General features: G+C 35.0%; 1 protein-coding gene across 3 annotated transcripts; it reads right to left on the bottom strand.

Moving 5' to 3' along the window:
* Positions 1-27,006, bottom strand: LOC128218815 (methyltransferase-like protein 25B). Of its 3 annotated transcripts, none has more exons than XM_052926531.1 (11): positions 26,875-26,995; positions 25,333-25,498; positions 24,598-24,663; positions 22,276-22,623; positions 21,381-21,486; positions 20,041-20,703; positions 19,317-19,446; positions 17,857-17,948; positions 14,467-14,571; positions 12,355-12,443; positions 1-524 (listed from the first exon to the last, which is right to left on the bottom strand). In XM_052926531.1, the coding sequence occupies exons 2-11, from the start codon at positions 25,486-25,488 to the stop codon at positions 369-371; spliced, it is 1,911 nt and encodes a 636-aa protein (XP_052782491.1). In that variant the 5' UTR covers positions 25,489-25,498; positions 26,875-26,995; the 3' UTR covers positions 1-368. The 3 variants fall into 3 exon arrangements, with proteins under 3 accessions (XP_052782491.1, XP_052782490.1, XP_052782489.1); XM_052926530.1 differs by having other exon boundaries at positions 2-524; positions 26,974-27,006; XM_052926529.1 differs by having other exon boundaries at positions 2-524; positions 26,789-26,965.

Below are 27,006 nucleotides of genomic sequence, written 5' to 3'. Positions count from 1 at the left end.
TTATGAAGAGAAATCACAATTTCTATATAGGGTTACCTATGGTATATGAAAATGGATAACAAATTGCTGGATTTTTTTGCAGTATTCTTTTCCATACCCATAAAAGGTGTCTCATAAACTACAAAGAAGTTGCTCTCCGTGAAAAAAGCAGAATTATACACTTATGAATAACTCTGATAAGCCTTCTGGCAAATTGCAACAGAGATTTTTTCCTTTATTTTTCCTTTCATCATTCTTGTGTATGTCATCTTAAAACTTTCACTTCATACATGATTGAAAAGACAATTATTCCTTAGTCATAATGATTTTTATCCAGATAATACACAAATAATGCTGTCACTTTTGCACATTTTACACATAAATATTTTTTAAGATTTTGTCACAACAATAGCAAGGTTTCTTGGAGACAGAAAGTCATCAAAGACCGGGATAACGTTGCCATGGTAACCCTGTTCTTCCAACCAGGCAAGGCGGTCACGTACAATGAGGGATTCCAACACTGGTTGAAGGAGGAACTGCAGAGCCTGTAAAAGAATGAAAATTCTGATTACAAGATTTATAGAGGATAATTACTTGTTTTAGTGTTAAGTTATTATATATATTTCATTGAGTGAGCACCAAAAGCTCAATTTCACACATGGCTATGCCACTCGTGAAATGTTTACTTTTGGAGTTCATGACCTACACTGAAACGAACAATTCCTCTTCTTATTATATGCCTAAAATTGGAATTACCGTAAAAGACATTTAATAACATTTTTTTTTAAAACGCGTCAATTTGTATGCACGCACAGCATCATTTTGGAAATGACATGGTTGAAATTGTTACCAAGCCCTGTGCGTGCTGGTGTTTGATATGAAACTGAGAGCGGGTTATAATTTCAAAACAGCGAAAATTATCCATTTTTTATGCTATAACTGTATTTTTTTGTGCAATTTTGATATCATGGAGTAAAATAATGATTAAATAAGTGTTTTCAGATGCATTACCGGGAAAACTTATTTTTGGTCCAAAAACATGAGCAATTCACTTTAATATTTCTTCACCTAAATGAAACAACTCAATTGTAATGTTAATTATTAGGTTTGAGAAAGCTCATAATTAGGTTGACAATTTAACTTCTTTATGGGAGCAAAAAGCATGCAGAGGAAACGTAATTACCGTTAGAATCCAATCTTCTCTCATTCTAAACTATATAATTTAAACAATAAAATACAATGTTCTGTACAAGTTTTTAAGCAATTGATGCGCAAGAGAAATATTTATTTACCAAGGAAATTGTCTCAAATGTCCATAAATCAATCCTGAATTGTCTCATGCAGAATTTCTTTTATCAGAGATAGTTAATGGTCTTTGTGATTTCTTGGGATAGATTTTGATATTGTTTTCAGATATTTTAAACTGTAACATTTATGTTGAGCTTTCAAAGCAGGCTCTTCCAGATTTGATTTTAAGGAAATATGGCCATAGGACACAGATACTCCCCCCTTCCCTGACCCCACTTACTGCCTTTGTTACCAAAAAAGCCCATAGTAAATTAATCAGGGGTGGATCCAGGATTTGACATTTGAGTGGGCGTAACCTAAGGGCGTAACCTTTGAACTTGGGCCCCTCCCTCAGAACTGAATTAAATTTGGTTTAATATGTTGGTAGGAAGGTTTGGGGGTACTTTCCCATTTTGGGTGTATTTAAATCCCCCCCCCCCCCCCCCACGTCAGCATCAAAATTACCAATTGCGCAACGAAAGAATGGTGGCTTAAAATATATCTGTATACCATACTCAATCACTATTGTTTAATTTGAAATAGTTCAGTGACCTTGACTTTGCAACCAGAACAATTTAAAATGCAAACTAAGATCACATGCAAGCCCCAATTTCTCGAAACTTCTTAAGCTTAACAGGCTTAAGTTGCTTAAATCAATAAGCAAAAATACATACTTATAGTGCATAATCATAAATGAAAAATGGTTTATTGTGATAATCGTAATGATAATTTCTATCTTAAGTATGAAAACATTTAAAGGAGTATATAAAACACAAAATATTGAAAGACAAAAATAGTGGGCTTAGCTTAATCCTGTTATAAGAGACTCAAGAAGTTTCGAGAAATTGGGGCCAGTTAACATTTTTGTGAAGGTTTCAGACTCAGGCACTTTCTTTGATAAGGGAAACAATAAATCCCATGCTCTATTTCCTAAAATTACAATTCTGTTAATTATGTCTCACAAACAAAACCAGATTTAAACCTTCACATTCTGGTGAGCGTTCCTCTTAAGTTTCAGGACTCCGGCTCATATACTTATCAAGATAAGGGTGACACAAGATTCCATACTTTTTATGCAATTTTGAACTAAGTCATGGGCCATAACTCTGCTCTTATTGGAGGCAGCCAAATGATATACCCAAGGTGCACAAATTCACATGCTTGTTAGCATTCCTGAAAAGTTTCATGACTCTGGCTCTAATACGTGAGGTATGCGCGAGACAAATATAGTTTGTGCCTGACAGACAGACGAAGGGACGGACAAAGCCAAACACAAAAACCCAGGAACACAACTTCACAATGCAGAATGCTGGTTAACACTCCTGTGTAGATTCGTGAGTCTGGCTCTCGTACTTTTGGAAATGCATGCCACACAAGCATTGCATGTTCTTAAGGCGATATTTTTACTAAGTCAAGGGCCATAACTCTGCACTTGGGTGCAGCCACACACAAAACCTCAGGTGCACAATTTCGCATACCGATTAGGTCATTCATTAATGTCAGGGTTCTCAATTAGTTTCGGTTGAACCATCTCAAATAGTAAAGTAACCGACCAGCTTTTACTTATTCTACTTAAAATTCATTTAGTTTTCCAAATTTGAACCAGCCCAATTGCCATTTGAACCGTCCATTTTGGCCGGCAGCAAGTTCTTATTGAAAACACTGATAATGTTAAATTCATGACAGTGGCTCTCACAATTTTGGAGGTACTTGTGGTACTTGTGATGCAATATGTTGAGACATATGGAAAGCCTTACAGATGGGCAGACAAGCCCAAATCCATACTTCCTCCCCACCCCCCAACCCCACCCCCAATATAACTGGCGGTGTAAATATCCACATTGCTGTAACCATAATGCCAACACTAACAAATGTGAAAAAAACAGAACCATAGAGTCAACCATGGGTATTACTCTACAATTATTGAAACCTGAGTTTTGGCCTTGAATCATGTATGTGTATTGTCACTGGTATTATGTGAACTATTCAGTGTTATGTGAATATTCAACAAGATTTTAAGTTATGTCCAAGGATACCTTTTTAAACTACGATAACACCAAGGCTATGATAATACCTCATCTTTATTTTTTCCTTTGAAAAACTGTTGAAGTTAAAAAGCTAAATACTATTTATTCTTTCAAAGCTGGATTGTTTATGGTTTTCATTGGGAAAGAAAATACATTGTAATTAATACAATGCTATTTTTATGTTGCAAAAAAACAACCACCATAAACTTGTCCAAGATCTAGATGTCTTTAGTCACTATATATATAAGACCATTATGATGGCCACCATTCACAAATACTACTCAGGGGCAGTTACAGGATTTGATGTTAGAGGGGGGTGTAACTTAGGAGAACAACTTTTTGACAATCCATCAGAACAGATATTTAATTAGTTTGAAATGTTGGTAGGGTTTTGGGGGGTTCTCATAAAGAAATTCTTAACAATTTCTAGACTGAAATGGTGCATTTTGAGTGTAGTTTTTTCTCCGATATTGACATAAAAAGTAAAAAACTTGGATAATTTTAGCTACCATTTGTGTTATAAATGAGTGTATGCCCTAAAAGATTCCTGGTCTTTGAACATATACTATGCCTTATTATCCTGATTGAAAACATGATTAAGACTTGTCAAAGGAACATGATCAAATTGCCTTATGATCTGACCATGTCTGACCAGTGATAGCTCACTGCCCACTTAAAATATCCTTGACCTTTGAGACATCTGAGTATTTAAACAAATAGACAGGAAACACATGGATTATTTGCTCGGAAAGGTTATGAAAACATAGGTTTTCAGGGGTTTAATTTGTTAGCACACATTTGTCAATAGTTGCAAACCTAATCAATCAAGAACTGTAAGTACTGGAGGGTCTTTTGGCACGATGTTGCCTCAAGATGCGTAAAGAAATATGACAATGGTATGAAAAATATTTTCAGAGCTAATTAAATCTGGCATTATATATGCTGATGAATAAGGTGTGAACAATGTGCAAGATATCCAAACAAGAGGCCCTAAAGGGCCTATGCTCTACTGGCATGGCTTTTGTGGTCATATCAATCCAGAGCATGTACGTATGGGTAAAAGGCAACAGACATATAGTTTATTTTTTGTGTTTGGGTTACCTGAAAACGTAGCACGTTCAACATCTGAGCTCAGATAAGCAGATTAGTTGCATGAACTATTTTAATATGTGCCAAGTAAGTCATCTGACAAAAAAAAAAAAATGCTTTCAAAACTGTACTCGTAGTAAAAATTTCTGTAGTTTTAAAAGTTAAAAAAAGTTGGTCAAAAGGTCAAAGTCAAGGGCATCCTAGGACAACATTGATCAATTTGAACAAACATTCACAATCAATTGTACTGAGATGGATGCACGAACACACAAAAAGATTTTCAAACCTTTCCAGATTTATGTTTACCAAACCTGTGAACCCTGGGTGTGGCCAGTAATGACACCAGGTGCATAACTTAAACATTCACAACCAATTTTGTTAAGATGAATGCGCAAACTACAGAACTTAAAGCTAAAAAAAGGCCTTTGGGCTTTCAACAAGAACAAGGCCGAGTAATTCACAAAATCAACTGCAGAAGCAAAAAGCAAATTGTCTCTCAAAATCTTAGACTTGCAAATTGTCTCCCTTAACTCTAGACTTGAATTTACATGTACATGTAAACTTGGCTAAAAATAGAATTCGCTCATGCAGACCTGGCTAAAAATAGAAATCATTTCTTTAAAACTTTCATGGCCCATAATCTAGGCATTCATGGGCGGATCTGGCTGGTTTTCGAAAGGGACCGAGCTCTAATGGATATCTAGATACTGTACAAGTTTCATTGAGATACAATCAAAACTGAAGACTGTATTGTGTTCACAAGCAACTGTTTACAGACGCACGAACGCACGGACGCACGGCCACACGGATGCACATACTACGTACACATTACCATCACATAAGGTCTTCTGGCCTTTGGCCAGTAGAGCTAAATATATTGGTACGATTGGTTATGGTACGAAACATCCACAAAATTATACTCTGGGTTATAAAGTAACATGGTACAAAGCGTCAAAGTCACATTCTTTTTCATTCGGACTTGTTACAAACCATTCAATGGAACACTCGTAAAAGACACACGTTTGGCCTGTCACGAGTCAGTTATGTATGTTCAATTGAATGGTTTGTAATGTGTGTATAAAGCAGTATAAATCACCTTCCAGCAGTACTTTCAGTACTTTGATTTTGATAACAATGACCGGTCAACATTGGACGTTCAGGCTCAGAAGTCCTTGGCGTCTGAGTGACCCCGAATCTTGTTATAAAAACATATACGGATGAGTTACAAGCTGACCTTTATAATGAGTGTTATAATTATCATCAGCCACAACATATTATCTGGACAAACAACATTTCTCATAACATTTATTAATCCAACATTTTTGCAAGTTTATAATTTGACTCAAATTCTGTGTTGGAAGAAATAAATAATTTGTTTGTACAGTTTGAAAAGTAGGTTCCATATAAATAAAAAAAATGGTCTTGCCAGTTAATTACTTCACATAAACAAATCTTATTATATGCTTTCTGGTGGTATATAGAGATTAGTATTTTCACTGTTTTGAAATTAAAGTGCGCTCTTAGTTCCAACTCAAACATCAGCATGCACAGGGTTGGGACACAATTTCAACAACGTCATTTCCAAAATGACGTTCGGTACGCATATATGCAAATTTGCACATTTTTCATAAAAGTGTAATTGAATGACTTTTAACTCCAATATTAGGCAAATAATAAAAAGAAAAATTGTTTGTTTCAGAGTAAAATAGCAATATATTTCACCTTGTGAACACCAAAAGTGAATATTTCACTATATATATAATGCACTCTTGAACTATATATTTTGGTGCTCACATGGTGAAATATATCGTGATCTTACAATGAAACAAACAATCATCTTAGAAAGTTCTTCATTGAGATAAATGTTTTAACATCAAAATTAAATAACCTTATTTTGTTGATCAAGAAACATAACTCCAGCATTGTTATTGCCATGGTTATATCCCCTGCTACACAATGGACCAATTCTTCAACATAGTTAAGGTTCACAACATTGTTAATGTCATCATTGTAACCTGTCAAATCTGCTCTGAAAGTTTAATGGTTACACTAGTGAACTGCAGCATTTACTAATAATACTTATGACAACTGCTAAGCATTAAAAACCATGAGCACATCATCAGAAAAATTGACAACGATCTCACTAATAAAGTTGTTGACTTTAACTTACTTCTGAACATTCAGCCAAATATTTGTATTGTCAATGTTAACATGTATACCACTACCAAACCTCTGCACCCCAGCTTATGACATATACAATCCAAACTAATCATCAAATACTTTATATCAGGAGCGGATCCAGGATTTTGAGGTAGAGTAACTTCTTTACCTGCACACTCACTAGTGACCAAACTCTTCTTTACCTGCACACTCACTAGTGACCAAACAGTTATATAGTTTAAAGTGTTGGCAAGTGTTTCTGGGTACTCCCCCAAAGAACAATTTCTAGTCCAGTCCGAAACGGTGCCTTTTTGGTGTATTTTTTTGCTTATTTTCTCCTAAATTGAAATTAAAAGTAAACTTGGACCATTTAAGGGAATCTGTTAGTTTAATATCACAGGCTCACAACGTGTACCATAAGTATGATCATGATAGTTGTGTATCAAACCTATTCAATATTTCATCAGACAAAGAAGGAAACCCAATCTCAGATAGCTTAAACTTTAACCCAGTCCATAAAAGACTAAGTTAGATAAGGCCTTTTTTTTAATAAATTGGTTAATGGATCCGCCGCCCAAAAATTTCGAAAACTCAAAAAAACAAAATTGAGAAATTTTTTTTTCCGATAAGGCCGATGTGAGAAAATAGTGTTGCAAATAGGAAAACTCTTGCAGTCCGGATGTGCTTCAAAAAACATCAACAAAAAGTGACGCTAAAACTGAAAGTTTGTAATAATATTGACTTTATGTGACATTATTTTAAGGTGGAAGTGTACAAAATTCTTATATCATGATTACATTAATTTAAATCTGAAATTGGTAGGAGAGAACATTGGACTGTAAAGCCAAACATATATGTGTATGACAAAGTGAGCATTTGAACATGTCAATATTTATCATAATATTATGGCATTGCAGACATTGTGTTGCATAGAAATCAAAACATACTTAACCGGTAAGCATTTCAAATGTCATTCATATGTGTCTATGAACATGTCTTTCCTGTTTGTTGATATTATGATCTTTGGGTTTTGGGTTTCGCCAAAAACGCTATGAAAAATACATGTGTTGTAAAAAATATGAGTAACTTGTCTGAATTCCTTTTTTTTTTTTCTCACCACCCCTCCGACTTTTTTTCAAAAAAATCTGTTAACCAATTAATAAAAAAAATGGCCTCAGGCCTAAATATTTTGTTTAGTGTAAAATCCCAAAATTATAAGGCAGGGTAGAGAGGGATTTGATTTTATTTAAATAAACTTTACATCTAGGGCATTTTCTTGCAAATAGCACTATATCTCTGATTTTGGTGTTTGTATGGAGCTCTTTTCTGTCAAAAATTAATGACAGTTTAAGTTTATAAAAAATTGTGTTATTTTTTTTTTTTTTTTTTTTTATTTTTTCAATAACTAGGGTTGGCGGCGGTATGGTCTAAGATGAAAAGGGAAACAAGGGACATAAATCATAATGACAAGACCATATCATCAGCTAAATGATGACATTTGATCCGAGTGACCCTGATTTTAATGGTCCATAGCTGTGTAAAAACAATCTTTATATAATATTAATAGGAGGGATGTCGACCAAAAATAGCCATGAACAAAGGTCAACTAACTTTTCTGTAAATACGATAATGTAGCCATTAATTACTCTTTAACTCGTGACAGTCCTTCATAAAATTACTTATTACGAAAAAAGCTAGCAACAGTCATTCATAAATGAATGGTCAAGGATAGCGTGCATTTTTACAACAATATCAATTGTGTTCCACGATTTTTGTGAAATATACAAGTGAGATTTTGGATAAAAATAATTTTGTAATAAAAACTGTTACAACTGTTAAAATTAGCTCCAATGAACTGCTCCAAATGATTGACAAATGACAGAGCTATTTACAAATGCAAAAGAAGATAATGGCTCTTAAACATTGTGACATTTGGCATGGAAAAATAAAACATCTACAAAATAACCAAATATTGATAAGGAGTAAACAATTACTGTTGGATCTTTTTAATGAATACAGAAACTGTTACTGCACGCCAAAAAAAACACAAAAATAACATCAAACCAACTACTTCTGGCTAAATCCATGTATTCAGTCTTTGAAGGAAGTGGAAAAATTAAAGATACAGAATTGACGTTTCCAGAAAAAGTTTGAAAAAATAGTGGTTCATTCAAGTGGTAAAACATATTTGAGAGACAAAAAAGTTGGTGAAAAGTGATTAAATAGATACAGAGAGGTGAAGGGAAGCCATGAATCAAGGACCATGACCTCACCGTTAACCTCCAAACTTGAGAATGGATCAGAACTTGTATTCCACAGTTTATCACCTTTCAATTCATTCAACGACCTTCACCTTCCACTGGATGGTTCAAGGTCAGGGGTTAAATCTCCTACTGTACCGGATTTTCTTCAATCAATTCAAATTCCAAACAATAGCCTTACTCCTTACGGAAACTATCCTATTGAAACATTACTCCAGCAACTAAATAGCAGTGACCTTGACCTTGATGCTCTCAGCAACATAACTAGGGAGTTTCTCAAGACCTCCTTATTTTGGCAGCCTTTGAATGTGGTTCAGGAACCAGAGTATATGGTAATGATACTATTGTGTTTCCTAGCCTTGTTGACTAACATTGTGTCGATAATCGCCACATGCCACATAAGGGGGTCAAGGACAATGCATCTAAAGCTGATCATCAACCTTGCTGTGTCAGATATTCTCATAGTGTTCAGTATACTTCTACTCATCATACACAAGATATTCAACATGCCACTAGCAATAGGGGTGACAAGGCCGGAAGACAGGCTATTAAAAGCGTGTTTCTTAGCCAGCGTGAATTCAGTGAACATAATGTCACTTTTGATGGCACTGTTTACCTTTTTAGCAATGGCACTTAACCACTTCATTGCAATAAAGATGCCCTTGCGATACACCCACCTTATGTCAAAGAAAAGGGGCTACTTGTTCATAAGTTTACTGTGGATTATAGCTACAGTTGGAGGACTTTCTAACTTATTTATTGGTTTTATCGGATACAAAAGACATGAACTGTTTAATTTCTGTGAATATATCATGTATGACCGGTATCAGGGTGAAATGCTTATATTTGCAGTAACCATTATCTGCCTTTTCATGATTGTCGTTATTTACACAATGGTATTTTTTGAAGTGAAAAAAATACAAGCCAGGCTAGTAACGAAATATCCGATCCACAACCATAAAGCTATGATAACATCATTAGTCATTGTAGGCGCATTTATGATTGGTTGGTTACCAAACTGTATATTCCAGATAATTATGGTATCTCAAATTCAATTCAACAAGGAAATTGCGTACAAACTCATTAGCAAGTTCTTAGTTATAACCAAGCACCTACAAATTCTACAATTAGTCAACTGCACTGCCGATCCAATAATATACGCAGTTCGGCTTAAAGTCGTGCAAACAGGTTATCGGAACTGTCTTGCACACATTAGGCGTTCCTACAAATCCATGAGATCCAGCATACACCAGAGAAAGCATATCAAATCTTTAAATGCTGGTTACCGGCCTCCATTTTACAAGCAAGGATGTGACATCGAACTTCGAATAATTGACATGGATAAAAAAATATGCTCAAAAAACAAACCGTCTATAAATCCTGATTCCCAATTCAGCCGTGGGCCGATTTCTAAACTTTCCGACAAGAGTGATTTCAATGATACTGATCACTCTACAAAAGTGCTTATTCATCCTTCATTGTCAGAAAATCTCGACACTGGGTTTGAAGAAATTGCATTATAGTACAATTAAAATATCAGTTATATAATATAAGTTTTCTGTCAAAAAATCTTTGAGTGTTCTTGTACATGTATAAATAAAATCTCTTACCATATTTGTTTTCATTGTGATTAAATTATATAATTATTTTGTTCAAAATGAATCATTATTGACAGCTGAAATAAAAATGATGATGGAGTACTATCGCAAATCCATCGTTTTCTCCTGGAATCAGCAATAATCGATAAGGATTTTCAAAAACTGATTATCCCTAGTGGAAATCATAATATCATTTTAATTTCCATAATAAACATGGTGCGTATTGATTGTCTTAAGAACTAGCAAATTAATAAGTAAGTTGGTGTATTGTAGCCTACTTGTTCATTGTATTGCACATCTACTGGTAATGATAACAGCTTTTTTTTCCTGTAGACATAAAATGACAGGTACCATGTCCAAGAGTGATTTAAGGCATCTTCCTGCTTGTCTGTTTTTCTAGGAAAGTTTAAGTATTGCCATAATAGCAAGTTGGCATTGACGCACACAAATCTTCAACCTTTGCCATAATAAGAGTAATCATTGACATTCAAGACATTCACATGAAACTTGGTACATATATAAGTTACTAAAGACAGTGCACATGTGTAGCAAGGCACATAACTCTGCCTTTAATAATTGACTGAAAAGCTCCACCACCCTATTGTTTGAGATCATGTAAGCACTGTTAAGATCGCAGACTATAAACAAGAGCTGTCGCAAAAACCTGGCAAATAACCCCAATTGGGCCTTTTCAAATGGATGTCAGTATATATAAACATATACAAAAATATAATGTGGATTTTGTTTTTTTATTAAAACCAAATTTATTTGAACAAATGCCTTTAAATGCAAAAAAAATAAAATACAAATCTGTGAAGACTGATTGAATTGCTAAAAAAACATATATATTATGCAACATTGACCTCCAAATATGACCATGACCTTTGAGATGAGAGCATAATCCTCATGCATGACGCACATTCCAATGGAATCAATTTTCACTTCAAAAGGTTAAAGCTTCAAGACATTGCTATGAAATCTCTAGTCTGCAGCATGACTTTAAAGCATGACCTTGAACTTGAGATAAGAGGAAAAATTCTATGCTTGACACAACTTACCACGGTGCTGTACAATTATGTGAAGTTAATTGGATTTCCTTTAATAATTACAAGCTTATGGCCTGGACATTAAGGTAGGCTACGAAGTCCATATTGATCTCCAAGTGGGCCTTGACCTTTGAAATAAGAGTATGGGTTTTATATGCAACACACTTTCCCATGGTGTTCTACAATTCCGCAAACGTTAAACCAAATCCATTCAATCATAACAAAGTTATTGCTGACACAAACTGCAAACAACAGACAGACAAACGCAATTTTTCAATGTCTCACCCTACAAATAGTGAGAGTGTCCTTAACATGTATTGGAAGAAATTATGATTTACAGGCCTTCCAGCAGCCACTAACAAAAAAGTAGGAAAAAAGTAGGAGGTTTTCTGACAGAATAGAAGGAAATAGTAGGAATATTTTTTACAAAAAAGTAGGAAAAGAAGGAATATTTTTGGTTAAATATGTAATTATTAATAGCCAAATAACTTACCTAGAGGAGATGTTTTGAATGCAAAATCATATCCTTCTATATGCCACATTGAATATTTTAGTGAATGATGCTTGGTCGGTTTCTGTTGCTGAACTGTGTGGCCATCATCCCTCAGCCTTTATTACGAAAGATGATGCATGTCAAAGTGGAACATGTTGCCACACCTTTCAACAACAGAAACCAGCCAGTTTGACATCTTTAGTTAATTTTCTGCAAATAAAACTAGCACAATGATCAAACTTTAATATTTTTGCGGACTTTATTTTCAAAGAAGTAGGAATAGTAGGAGTTTTTTAGAAAAAAGTAGGAAAAAGTGGGAAGCTGTTAAAAAAGTAGGAAAAAGTAGGAAAAGTAGGAAAAAGTAGGAACGCTGGAAGGCCTGGATATATTTCCAAAAAATGCTTAGTTACTCACAGTAACTGGCTCAATAAGGCAGAAATACTGTTTGTAGCTCTCACACAGCTTCAGCATGGAAGTCTCAAAGTCTCGAACACTTGAGCCTTCTGAAAAAAACGAAATAAAAAGTAACCAAAAAGCAACAACAAATTGACAAATCTCTACCAACTCACAAAAATACTCATGAACCAATTTATTTTTAGTCTCTCTGATGGTCATAATATTGTTTTGATTCTTTTCTGAAAGGATTTATTAAAAGAGTAATAAGAAACTGAAAACAAAAACTACAAACCTACCCTGCCCTGCCCTGCCCTTTCTCGTCCTCACAAACCACCAACCCATTCACCCACCTACCTACAGATTAACCTTCCTACTGACCTTCATACACATGTGGGTTGGTAAATGCCAATCAAACTATCAATTAACTGTAGCCCCATGTTAAATCAAACACTTTTGCTTTTATTTTTTTAGTCAATCATGGGAAAAAAATTTGGCATTATCTAATAAGAGGACTGTCATGTACCTATTGTCATAGTAAACATACGCATATTTTCTACTGTGATATGGTATTTTCTAGGAATGCAAACGAATGGCAAAATCGATATTCGAATATTCGGTAATTCTTTCGATCGAATATTCGAATATTCGATAAAAATTGAATCTTTAAAAAGTTATAGTTATCTATTAATTTTAGTTATAAACCACGATACCCTTTTCTTTATCTGTCGAATGTTTCTAGTGTTATCGTAATACAATACAATACATAGCAGCGTGTCGAATATTATTACATCGACATATGAAATACATATCTAGCACATAACAAGCACATAACAAGCACATACAATTCAATGAAATCACTCATCAATAAAATCATCACATATGATGGCCTTGTTCTTATTCAGAAATATTATCTTATCAACAAGATCACATGACAGTCTGTTTCTAAGTTTGTTAACAATGAGTCCGGCGCAGGAGAAAATTCTTTCTGATGGCACAGACGTCGCAGGTATCCCAAGCAGTTGGCGAGCAACATGTGCAACGCGAGGAAAGCGTCCCTCGTTCTTTTTCCATCATGCAAGTGGAGTGGCCTCCTCGTCGGAAGGTTCGTGCCGGTACCGACGCAGCTCGTCGTTAGCCGTCTTGGTCGTCTTTGGAACCATGAAGCTAAGACGGGGTCGGTTGGAGGGTGTTGACGCACTCTCGTCGGGGTTGAGCAATTACAAATTAAGAACATTAAAAAAAAATTCAACACTATCTATGAAAAAATGAGCTTCTAAAAAGTTTATCACATACAAACTATGCTCTAATATGGTAAAATAAGTTGAGACTGAGATTTGGCTTAATATTTTGAGTGTTTATTTGTGGTATTGGGGATAGGCCATTTTTCCTAGTGCCACTAGTGAGTTTCAACATATTTACACAGAATATATAAACACTTAAAGGCCTAGTTTAATCCTTCTATAAGTGACCCCCTCCCCCCAAAAACAACAACAAACAAACAAACATGTATTGTACACAACCTCTGTGTATTGATCTTAATCTAATTGCCTAATTGTCTTATCAGATCTCTGATCTCAATATCCTGCTGTGCAGTTTTGGAGGTTTTGTTATAGAATTTAACCCTAAATGGCCCTGAAAGAATATGTAAACATAACATAGAAACAAATTTACAAACAAGCTTTTTGGCATTGAACGACTGCATGATGAAATGACAAACTTCAAGGGGCTAAACACCAGATGGTCCAAAAATTGGCAAACGCATTATTTCCAATAGTATGAGGCCGATAATACATCATTTTACATGATTAAAATAGTATTTTGTTGCTGTCTCTGCAGATGTTACCCGATTTAAAATAGTGCATAATGGTTTGCCAGTTTAAAAATGTGAGAGTCACATGATTAGTACGGATAGAAATACTGATGCTTTTTCATATTAACTGGAATTCACTTTATACAGGAAATATAAGCAAAAACTGCAAAGATACATGTGTCATAAGCATGATGGGATCAGTAAGTAAGATTCAATGTGTTGTTCACAATGTTATCAATCTTTTTCTTTTTCACTTGATATTGTGTCATCTGGTGTCTAGTCCCTTTAATAGTACATCAGGTAGCTTTAAAGGTACTGACCTTGTATTTCTATATGTGTAGCCACAGCCTTGATATACGTCTCGAAGGAAGAGAAATCAGCTTTATGCGCCAGTTTCCTAGCTGTCTTCTTCAAATAAAATGGCCCTGAAATAGCAAAGGATTTAGTGGCTTAAAATTCATAGCATTTTTAAATTTGATATGATGATGATGATAGTGCGAGAGATGATATTTTTTTTGTTTTTTAGTATAAGATTGTAATATATTTAACTGAGTGAGCCCAAAAAGCATAGGTGCTAGTGAAATTCTTACTTTTGGTGTTCACAAGGTGAAACTGATTGCTATCTTACACATTAAGAAATGATGTCACTTAAATTGTGTCCCAGTTCTGTGTGCGCTGATGTTTAATTCAGATGCGAGATCAGACTAAAATTTCACAACATTAAAGCATTTCATCTTGATACTTTGACTGTTTGAAACAGAGGCATATTATTTTTATTCCACCAATAAATCTCTTTAACCCTTTGGCTGCTGATGGCAATTTTAAAGGCTTTGCAAACAGCTTGGAACCAGACCAGACGCCGAGTAACTCGGCGCCTGGTCAGGTTCCAAGCTGTTTGCCAATCAGTCAATATATGCCCAAAGTTTTAAGTAAATTGAAAGAAATTTAGAATAAACCAGACGACATTTTTGAGCAGACGACAATTTACCCAGCATGCAAAGGGTTAAATAACCAAAGAGCATATGATAGAATTAAACTACCAAATTGTTTATCCTGAAAGAAGATAGCTGGTAGCATGTGTCATTTTAAGTTCTTGTGGTTAAAAGCAGTTGCATAATACAACGGTAAAAAACTTTGCCAGACAACCACAACAAGTTGTTTATCTGGCTCCAATCTGGCATTGCATTGCAACTGGTTAATAACTAGAATGTCATCATAGCTTAACCATGCTATAACTATCATGCTGATAAATTACATCACTTTACACTTAGGGGCTGTTTCAAAAAAAATGGCACCATTAAGTTTTTCTATTGTATATTTATTTCTTGATAAGCAATATGCACATTTCACTGTTTTTCATTTATGTACAAACTTCTTGCACTACTTTGCAAAGTTTGGTTTGAATATGTCAGGCCAAAAAAAAGTTATTTGAAAAAAACTTAGCGAAAATGTCAGGAGTGCAACAGATATTTGGGACATTTCCAATAACATGGATAATTTGAATAGCTCTTATTAAGAAAATACTTCATTTATCAGTTAAAATCCAACTTTGTTCATTAGTTCAACATCTTAACTTAAGCTGATTTTCCCTCAAAATGCTAGTAATTGTAGTTATCTTGTAAAACCATGGCAATGAACAAACATACTATAAAAATAAATCACACAAATAATTAAGGAAACTTTTCAAAAGAAAGGCTAAAATTTCTAGTGCAAATATTTTTCTTGAGATTTAAAATGTGAAATGCAAAGCAATACATGTAAACTTTGAGTTCAGGCCATAAAATGTACATTGTGAACTACTATCCCTCCAATATCTGACACTATATGATGCAGTGTCTCTAGTGTTGTCTGAAGAAATATTTTGACTTTAAATAATGGAGAGACTTATTGTTGATTTACCTGTCATAAGGAGATAACAAATAAAAGTAAAGACACATACCAAAATACAAACAAATGCCTCAACAGAGAGATTCCAGAGATTCCGAGATGGACTGAAAGAAGACAGTGAAATTTAAAAAAAATGAAAGACAGAAAGGAAGAGGAAAACCAAAGTATAAAGAAGAAATAAAACAAAAAAACTCTATTGAATCCTACTTATGATGCAAAAACTAAGTCAGATATCAGATGATGGCAGAAAGTAAGCCGCAAAATGAAAGCTAAAACAGAAGAGAAGACTAAAAAGCAGACACCAATACACACTTGTAAGACTTCCAATGAAAACCAAATGTGGCAGTCTAGTCTATAAAGCAGCAGACAGATTTAGTATTAGAAAGAGAGCTGAGCGTGCAGGCAAACACCCAAGTCCAAGAGCATGGGCAAAAACTATTTGACACCTAATCAAAACAGCCACCCCAAGAAGAAAGTCTAAGCTGCTAGGAGAAAGCAGTGATAAAGCAAAAGAGAACTGTGAGTCAGTATTGAACTTTAAGAAAGTTGGAAGACCAAGAAATCAGGTGTCAGATGTTGAGAAGAAGCTGGCATTTTCCACCATGGATTTACAACTTGATAGTCAAGTGCTAAACAGATACATAAACAGAAAAAAGAACAGTTAAACAAGTCAAGGACAAAGGGTAAAGCTTACAAGGAAATATGGAAAGATATACTCGCACAGTTTCTAGAAGCAAAAGTTGTTTAGTGTTGTTTCCAGATTTTTTTTCTTTATGAATACCATCATAACAGAATGATCTGATGACACTTTGTATGTTTTATTCAGAACTTATTCATAGTAAATGATGAGTGAACATTTTTTTCACGTAATTCCAATCAAATTTATTCCCTTTCAGAATAAAAAGCTTAAACAATAATGTGTATTGTCTTAACACTATTTTAACAAATATGATTGAATTTTAATGAAGATCATCATAGGCTGATGCACATACATGTGAAGTTTTAATGAAAAATGTGTTATAGTGCAGTTTCTTACATTTTTTTGTCAGGAGTGCAACGTTTCTGCCAATTGAGATATGTTAATAAATTGTGGCAGCAAAAATTTAAACTGTGATTAAATGTTCTGAAACTTTCAGATAGTCCTAAAGTGTCATTCAAATAAACATTTTGGATATTAATATTTAAATCTGGCTATTATTTTAACCAAGGCATAAACTTTTGTGTACACACATTGCGAAAAAAACACAATTTTATAATGAATAAACATATTTTAAGTTCAAAATTGGACATACAGGTGTTTCGAAGGTGTTAAATTATGTCCAACATCTCTGCCACTGAAACTCAAAACCATCTTTGTTTACTGTTAAAGTAGTTTTGCTGATATATTAGCTAATCAAGTAATTCACATGTTTTTCCTTGATCAAGTTCATTAAAAGTTCTAAAAATTTATATTGGTTGTTTTCACTAGATCATTTGCATTTTTGTAGATTTTGATAATTGTAGATCATTTGGATATGTTAAATGAAGTGATGTAAAGACCTTAAAAATTGAGTATTTTTTCAGCCTCTGGTGCCATTTTTTTTTTAAACAGCCCTTAAGCGAACGCCATTTATAGAACGTTGTCTTTGGCAACATGTTACAAAACATTGACTTTAACCATTACTCTCATGTGTGAAGTCATACACTGGCACTGAATTAATTTCAAAATTTCAAAAACATGAGTAGTAGGTGTAGTAACAATTATTTAACCAAAAAAGCTCAATACTACCTAAAGTTAATCCATATCTATTAAGACTCGTCTAACATGCATTGATATATGTTACCAGTATTGAAGCAGATTTCCAGTATGGTCCTGTATGCCACATGAAGTGTGTGGGTTTTGTGGTCTGTTGGTGTCTGGTCGCGCCACCGTGCCCTATGAAGGAGACAGGTACTATTACAAGCCTAGTTTAAGCATATGAATCACCAGCTTTGCATCCCACTTAAAGAAGGTTAAAACTCAGCCTTAAAGATATATGTAGCATAGATACACTTATATATAAAAACGTTTGAGTAAACTTTAAAATATATGTACTCTGAGAACAATCTCAGCAAAAAATTAACATAATTTTGCTTGGGTACACCTGGGATTCAATGTTTTTAACAATTTTGACAAATCAGCATTAGTACCAGTTTTTACCCAAGCAACATGAAAAAAATGGTCATATCAGACACAAGTGATACTTATTAATGCATAAGCTTATGTTTCTTCTTCTTTAAGAGTTCATAAGCCTTTTGCACATTGGGGGCATACCAGACTTACCTCATCAGATGTCCTGTGGTGTGAAATTTTAAAGGTTAATTTAGAACTGAAAAGTGGTTGTGTAACAACGATGAATGTGTCTAATCCTTTACACAATCAAGAAGAGAGACCAAAGAGGGACCAGTCCCTCTTAAATGGAGGCTGAAAAGGGTGAGTGCTTTAACATCTTGGTTACATGCTGCAACACTATCATCCCCAAGGGAGGAGGCCTGGCAGATAATTACGAACAGTCCCGAGTCCGAGTCTAGACTTAAAACTTTATTGAACGACAGAACATCAGCTCTATTCCACTCTTCTTACAAAATAAATATAAATATTTTTACAACTGTCAAATAGTTATACAATTCAGCATGTTTCACCATCAATTTTCTGCTGAATGGTAAGTTATAATGGAATCAAGATTTGCAGTTTTGAGTGTTTAGTCTGAACTTAGGCTTGAGACTTTATAAAGACATGACCCAATTTGATGATGGGTTTATTACAAAGTATTAGAATCTACCTGTACATTTTATTATTTCAGGGCAGATAACGCCAATTCAGAAGTGACTACTCAGGGCTACATTGTGTAAATTAGATAATAAACAATAATGCTTCTCTTTGAAAAGTTTCCCAGTTATAATCTTTATGTAAAATTACACGTTTTAGTAGTGGTTCAAATGTTTTGCATTATTTTGTGTCTAAATCATTCAGTAATATAAACCTTGTGGCCGTGTATTCCTACGCCAAAATCATGCTCAGCATGCTGTCAGAATGGTATGTATGTTTAAGGGTAAAATCATAGCGTTAAAAAATGTAACTTTTGTTCTAATGCTGACCTTTGGAAAGTTTATAACCCAAGCTTTTTAGCAATATATGGTTATCAGGGTGAATTATTGCTCTGTCATGTTGAAATTTTAGACCAAACATGTTCATATTTGGGTAGAATAAAGAAGGCTTTTTTACAGGTCCATAACTTTCATTTACCAAGCTTTAACTTCTAACCTTGTTTCTTGAGCGGCAAGCCTTGTTGCAAAAGGAGATAACCGGAACCTGGGATAAACACTCTGAATGTTCCCAAGTGACTTTTTCAGACCAGAGCTGAGGGGGAACTTTCTATGTAATTCCAGTTCATCTGAAAAAGACCACTTGTTAGGTTTTTATTACATCAGTTTAGAGGATGATGGATATAGGGCGATAACTGTACAGGTACAACTTGCATATCATATTCTTAACACTCAGATTTTTTTTTATTTCATACCTGTTAAACTTTGGTCTACTGTATTGCATGAATTAAACATTTACGATTCTAATACTAACATGAAAAATGAGTTGATTTCATACCTTTTAAGCTTCTCTCTAATCTATTGCGAGATTTAAACATATGATAAAACATATGATAAGGACACACAGTAGCTTTCCACACAGTAGCCCAAAAATCGCATGCGCAAATCTGCTTTTACAATACTACACGAAAGTAAAAGGCATTTTTTTGGTCAAATTTCAAATTAATTAAAAAAAATATATATACTGTTTAGGTATGAAATGAAAATAATATTATGTTTGTCAGTTGATCTTTGAGATTTTTTCACTTCCAAATTCCTTTAGTCTTGAACAATCTCGTGCGACATGGACTAAAAAAAGTCTAACACAAGTACCTTGAAGTGATAAGCCCTTTATACCCGTATTCAATAACATAACGAAAAAGCAAAAGATTACAGTATCTCACCAGCGTATTCCATGCGATGGTAGCAGCAGCTGACACAAACAAGGGAGGTTATCCAGTCGGTGTTCACAAAATGTTCTAGCATTGTCGGCGTTAGGTCCCCACAACAATGGAGTCCTATCATGCACACCTGGGCCTCATCAGAATTGTTTCCATGACAACTGTTGCCATGATGACAGTTACCAGGACAACTGTGGTTATTGTGCATGGTACAGTATGGAGAATCTTTTTGAATATCAACAAAAAAATGTTCATTGTTTTCACAATTTTCTGCAGACTTAGTACTTTTCTGTGTTGCACCATTTATATCAGAGCTGCTCACTAAGAGGTCTTCTGGGTTTTTTTTGCCAACTTCCTCACTAGCAGTCCCTGAACTATCTGGCAACAAATCACAATGTTTTGAGGACAATTTGTTACAACAATTACTGCAATTTTTGTCATTCCCCGAACTATACGGGGAAGAATCACAAAGTTCAGGGATATTTGAGCATTCTTTTCTACAACAGTTGTCACTTTCTTTCAATTTAGTATATGAACTTTTAGAGCAAACACATTTGAATTCCCTTATCTTAGAATACCATTCATGGAACAGGTCAGAGAACTCTGCCTTCGACTGTTCATCTGGAGTTAGCTCACATGTCACATTGCTGAGATACGGGCATTCATCTGAAATAAGAAGATATATTTAACAACCATTTTCCTTCAAGATGTACCATAGTCCAATGAGAATGAGGAATTCTATGTGTAGTTGTTTTTGTGATTTCCATATCGATTGATAATGAGACCTCAGGTAAAGAATAGAATATTTTTAAAATTGGTCCTTTGACTTAATTATGTTCTTTAACTATTCCAACACATTTTATCTTTAATTTAGTATATGAATGACATCATCAAAAAGAAAATTTCAGGTTATGAAACCCCTGGTTAGTGGACTGGCTTTGTAGTCAGGCATCCGCGGGTTTGATTCCCGACCTGGGTGTATGCGACTAGTTTGTGGTCAGTGGGTATGGTCAGGGTGCTCCTGGTTTCTCCAAAACTGATTACCGAGGGTCAGATGTATACCATGCCTCCCATGATGGTAAGCATGATATCTTTGCAATTAAATAGACAATGGTGGATTTTAAATCAAAGGTTTGAAATGTATGACAACAAATTCCATAAGCGCTTGTCTATTCACAATTTGATTGATATTTAAGCATGCAGTTTCATACAAACCTGCAAGCCAAAAAACACTAGTTATAATTTTAACATAAAAATAAGTAAGTACTCAAAATATATACTTAACAAATAAGTATTCAGGCTTGGTAAATAAAATCCAAGTTTTGATTACTGTACATCATTACCCAATTTTGCTGTCCGTTTGTCTGCCCCAGTGGAGTGACAATGCTTGCTCTCCAAGCCAAGTACGGGAAACCCCCAGTAATGATGTAGTACCTGGCCTAGGTATCCCTGGCAACATACATGTACAAGTTAACAAAAATGAGCACCACGGGCCATGATTGCAAAAAAACTCAAGTGTGAGTTCAATCTCAAGTGGCTTAACTGCAAATCTTCATTTCATTTTGTAACTTTCCTTCAACTTGAGCATTGATTATGGAATATGGACTTTGCTGACTTTTATTACTACCGGTATTTGAAATGGTACAGTTTTTTCCATTCATTTTTTGTAAAAACCAATGAAATAAAAGTGATTCTATATAATTTAATGAAAGTGCTTTTCAGAGTCTGGACTCAGACTCAGATATGAGACTGTGCCCTTGCCATCATATCCATGGAGATTATGTGGTCACCTTATCATTGAGCAAAGAATCATTACTATCAAGAATTTAAGTTAAATATCAACTACAAGTAAGTGGCAAAAAATCAAGTTGAATGTTTTACTTACAAAATTAAATGACATTTGCCTAAACAGACCAATATACCTTTTAGTTTCAAACAAGGAAGTAGAACTTTTTAGAAATGTTATTTTGAAAAAAGGCTATCATATGATACATGTGTTGATGGCACCAATGACTCTATATTAAAATTATTATAATTATTAAAATTAATCCACTGCATGCCTGGATTTTTTTTTGGCTCAGCTAAAAATGTATAAAGTTAGTGTCAATAAAACGTATATTCAGAATGACCATCACATCTAAACTATAAAAGAAATGTAAACAAAATTAACAGAATTGAAGTACCAGGTGCCAGCAATGCATTTATCTTAAAATGAATAAAACCTCAAAATAATATTACCAGTCCTGAGCCCACATCCACAATGACATCATTTCCTGTTTTCTGAGTTAGCGTAGCAACCAAGCTGGTCATGTGACACACCTCATGCAGCTTCTTTGGTGCCATCCCATTTTTTATTTCCTTGGGAATATCACCAGGATCTAGAGGTCTACATGTGGCTTTCCTTTTACACATCTTACTACCTAGCTGGACTTTTTCTATCACATTTTCACTTTCAATGGGTTTTGTCTGAAATTGTTTTGTTTTTCTTTGATCTAGGCATTGCGGGAAGTCTGTAGTTTGTTCTCGTTTCAATGAGAACTGTAAGCAAGTTGTCGCAAACTCTTTCAGTGACACTGGCCATCCTTCCTGAAAAAACAACACAAAAAATTGCATTGAACATATATGAGTGCATAAATTGTACAAGCTTTCATGCATAACAAGTCCCTATAAATGGTCGAGCAATGGTCTTAAGGCAAGTAGCCTGTAAGATCTGACTTCTTCAAGATAACTATACCTGTATTGTTCCATATGGAATGTCTGTAAGGCCTGTCACCTACAAGATTTCCATACCTGTATTATTCCACATAGAATTCCAATAAGATCTGACACCTACAAGATTACCATACCTGTATTGTTTCATCTGGAATTCCTGGAAGGTCTGACACCTACAATATTACCATACCTGTATTGATTCATCTGGAATGCATGTAAGGCCTGATACATTCAATAGTACCATACCTGTATTGTAACATCTGGAATGCATGTAAGGTCTGACACCTACAAGATTACCATACCTGTATTGTTTCATCTGGAATGCCAGTAAGCTCTGACACCTACAAGATTACCATACCTGTATTGTTCCATCTGGAATGCCTGGAAGGTCTGACACCTATAATATTACCATACCTGTATTGTTTCATCTAGAATGCCAGTAAGCTCTGACACCTACAAGATTACCATACCTGTATTGTTCCATCTGGAATGCCTGGAAGGTCTGACACCTACAATATTACCATACCTGTATTGTTCCATCTGGAATGCATGTAAGGTCTGACACCTACAAGATTACCATACCTGTATTGTTTCATCTGGAATGCCTGGAAGGTCTGACACCTACAAGATTACCATACCTGTATTGTTCCATCTGGAATGCCTGTAAGGTCTGACACCTACAATATTACCATACCTGTATTGTATCACCTAGAATGCAAGTAAGCTCTGACACCTACAAGACTACCATACCTGTATTGTTCCATCTGGAATGCATGTAAGGTCTGACACCTACAATATTACCATACCTGTATTGTATCACCTAGAATGCCTGTAAGGTCTGACACCTACAAGATTACCATACCTGTATCACCTGGAATGCCTGTAAGGTCTGACATCTACAATATTACCATACCTGTATTGTTTCATCTGGAATGCCTGTAAGGTTTGACACCTACAAGATTACCATACCTGTATCACCTGGAATGCCTGTAAAGTCTGACATCTACAATATTACCATACCTGTATTGTTTCATCTGGAATACCTGTAAGGTCTGACATCTACAATATTACCATACCTGTATTGTTTCATCTCGAATGCCTGTAAGGTTTGACACCTACAAGATTACCATACCTGTATCACCTGGAATGCCTGTAAAGTCTGACATCTACAATATTACCATACCTGTATTGTTTCATCTGGAATACCTGTAAAGTCTGACATCTACAATATTACCATACCTGTATTGTTTCATCTGGAATGCCTGTAAGGTCTGACATCTACAATATTACCATACCTGTATTGTTTCATCTGGAATGCCTGTAAGGTTTGACACCTACAAGATTACCATACCTGTATCACCTGGAATGCCTGTAAGGTCTGACATCTACAATATTACCATACCTGTATTGTTTCATCTGGAATACCTGTAAGGTCTGACACCTACAAGATTACCATACCTGTATTGTATCATCTGTAATGCATGTAAGGTCTGACATCTACAATATTACCATACCTGTATTGTTTCATCTGGAATGCATGTAAGGCCTGATACATTCAATAGTACCATACCTGTATTGTAACATCTGGAATGCATGTAAGGTCTGACACCTACAAGATTACCATACCTGTATTGTTTCATCTGGAATGCCTGTTAGGCCTGATACCTTCAAGATTACCATACCTGTATTGTGCCATCTGATTGACTGTAAGGTCGGACACCTACAAGATTACCATACCTGTATTGTGCCATCTGATTGCCTGTAAGGTCGGACACCTACAAGGTTACCATACCTGTATTATTCCATCTGGAATGCCAATAAGGTCTGACACCTACAAGATTACAATACCTGTATTATTCCATCTGGAATGCCTGCAAGATCTTCTACTGGCAATGTCTGGAACAACTCAAGCCACTGAAGTAAGAGACAAGTACAATCATATAACATTTAATGTGTACATTTGTACTTCAGTGTTTCCTAGGATTGTTTTGGAAGGCAGTGATTTGCATACAGAGACAGGGGTAGTCACATTCTTCTTGATGTATGCACGTGAGGGCTAAGCACTAAACATATGTGACTCCTACATTTCCTTATGCAGTTACAATATCATCCACTGAGCCCTCAATATAAACATGTACATAGACTATGGACATTAAGCTCAAAGGATCCTGCATATAGCTTGAGTTAGTAAATAGTAAGTGTGCATGTGTGCATGCTTGTTTATGTGCGTGTGAATATGTAGCCAGTTTTGAGACACTAGCAGGTTATGTAACGGCACTTTAACTTACCACAAGTATGCAAAGAGTACATGTGTATGTACGAGGGCCATTCAAAAAATAGGTAGACACTGTCAAATTTAAGTTTACTCAACGTCCCATCTTAGCCAAATTTTGTTGAAATACTTTCAAAAGTATATTGAAATTGCAATATATTCTTTTGTAGAAATATATTAAATATTTTTGTATATAAGGTCGCTATAGTAACCACTGATAGGGTAGTATGGCGTATATGTACATAAATCAAATATAAACAACTGTACTTTTTACTGATTACTGAATGCAAAAGAAACACTTATGTCTTGACCTCATCTGGAATGTGTTCCCATATTTTATCCACAAAGATGTGGGTGAGTTTGAAATCAAACAGCCACTGGTGCTTGGCCAAGAAAATGAGAACATCATTGAAGTTTGCATCTCTTTCTGGACAATCACTGCTTCCTTTCTGTGATGAGTCAGCCATTACAAATTATCTGAAAATATGTGTAAAAACATTGTCTGAATTAGCTTCAAAGTATTGAACTTTACATACAAATAAGTTATATATACTCAGAACATTAGATCAGATGCCCCAGTAAATCAAAAGGGTGAGCGTAGTTGAGAGGGAGCAATTGTCTAGTGGTACAGGTGACAGCCTCTTACCAAAATCGTTCAGGGTTAAATAGAATGTTAGTTCTTGTTTTTACCCAAGAATAAGACTCATATCAGCTTACAGCTGTTGTTTGCACTATCAAGCTAAAATAAATAATAATAAACTAAAGTATTAAAGTGGAAATAAAGATTTAAATGAAGTGATAAGATTTATTTAAAGGTTGAAAGATCTACATATTTCCATTGAAAACAAGTTTGCCAAAATGTAGCTACAATATTGAGCGTTCAGGGATATTTTTAAGATTTTGACATTTCTAATGTATCCCCGTCTCAATAGGGTCTAAAAAAAGAAGGTTTGGTAAGGGTAACATCCTTTTCAAAAATAGGTAGGGACGGTAGGCTTTAAAAAAAAATATATATATATATATATTTTTATTGGGCTTTATATAAGAATATAATTTTCATCACTGAAGAATGGTGTTAAAGAAATCTTCTGTATAAAGCATTCAAGGTTTTAAACTACATATTGAAATTTTTTTTTTTTAGTTTTTCATTTGTTTTTAAAACTGACTATAAAAACGGTATAAAAACGTTAGGGTCGGCGCCTATTTCTTAGGTAGGGTCGGGTAACCCGAACCAAATGTTTTTGTTTTTTTAGGCCTAGTAAAAAAATCGTCAAAAGACTTGCTGACGGCCATTTAGGAAGATTAGGCTTCTATGACTCTGTAATAGCCCTATTAGTTTGCCAGTTATAGAGTCATGGATAACTGGGAAAATCAAAGAAATGCTTTGAGCTGTGGGCATCAAGGGACAAGTCAGAAAGAACGCCGTCCATGCTCTTAGGAGAGCCGCAGAGAGGGCGTCCAGTTGGCTCTGGCTACAACGCAGTGAACTGACTTGGAAGCCAACATAGACGAGGTAGTGACTGATTACCACTACCTGCCCCGCCATCTAGAAGTATACCGAGAAAAGGGGTGAAACACCCAGTGACAGATGGGCACTCGGCTTAGGATTTCTATGTTAAGCAGTACAGCTGACCGAGAAAAGGGGTGAAACACCCAGTGACAGATGGGCACTCGGCTTAGGATTTCTATGTTAAGCAGTACAGCTGTATCTTCACCACATTAAAATAATAATAATAATAATAATGATAATAATAATAATTGACATACATCCGAAAACTAATGACACGTCCGAAATCATGCATGTTTATGTTAAACTTCAAATATTTGTTGTATTCTTCAACACATCAACATACTGTTTATCATATATTAAAATTTTCTGCCTCTCTAAAATCCAAAGACTACATGAAACAGTTGACAATGCATATAAAAGCATAAATTAACAAATTATATACGTTGCCTGTCAACTAATTAAACGGTGCGGGGTG

This window comes from Mya arenaria, chromosome 15 (assembly GCF_026914265.1).
Source record: "Mya arenaria isolate MELC-2E11 chromosome 15, ASM2691426v1".
Lineage (NCBI taxonomy): Eukaryota > Metazoa > Mollusca > Bivalvia > Myida > Myidae > Mya > Mya arenaria.
The sequence above is the reverse complement of the archived record's forward strand: the minus strand, read 5'-3'. Positions and strand labels throughout refer to the sequence as shown.

What these genes read in the sequence shown, in the direction of transcription:
- LOC128218815 (XM_052926530.1), bottom strand. Translation starts at nt 25,488, where the DNA reads ATGGCTGACTCATCACAGAAAGGAAGCAGTGATTGTCCAGAAAGAGAT. An exon ending in GGAAATCTGCTTCAATACTG is followed by an intron (nt 14,572 to 17,856) that starts GTAACATATATC and finishes TTGCTATTTCAG; the next exon opens with GGCCATTTTATTTGAAGAAG. An exon ending in TACACATATAGAAATACAAG is followed by an intron (nt 12,444 to 14,466) that starts GTCAGTACCTTT and finishes CGTTTTTTTCAG; the next exon opens with AAGGCTCAAGTGTTCGAGAC.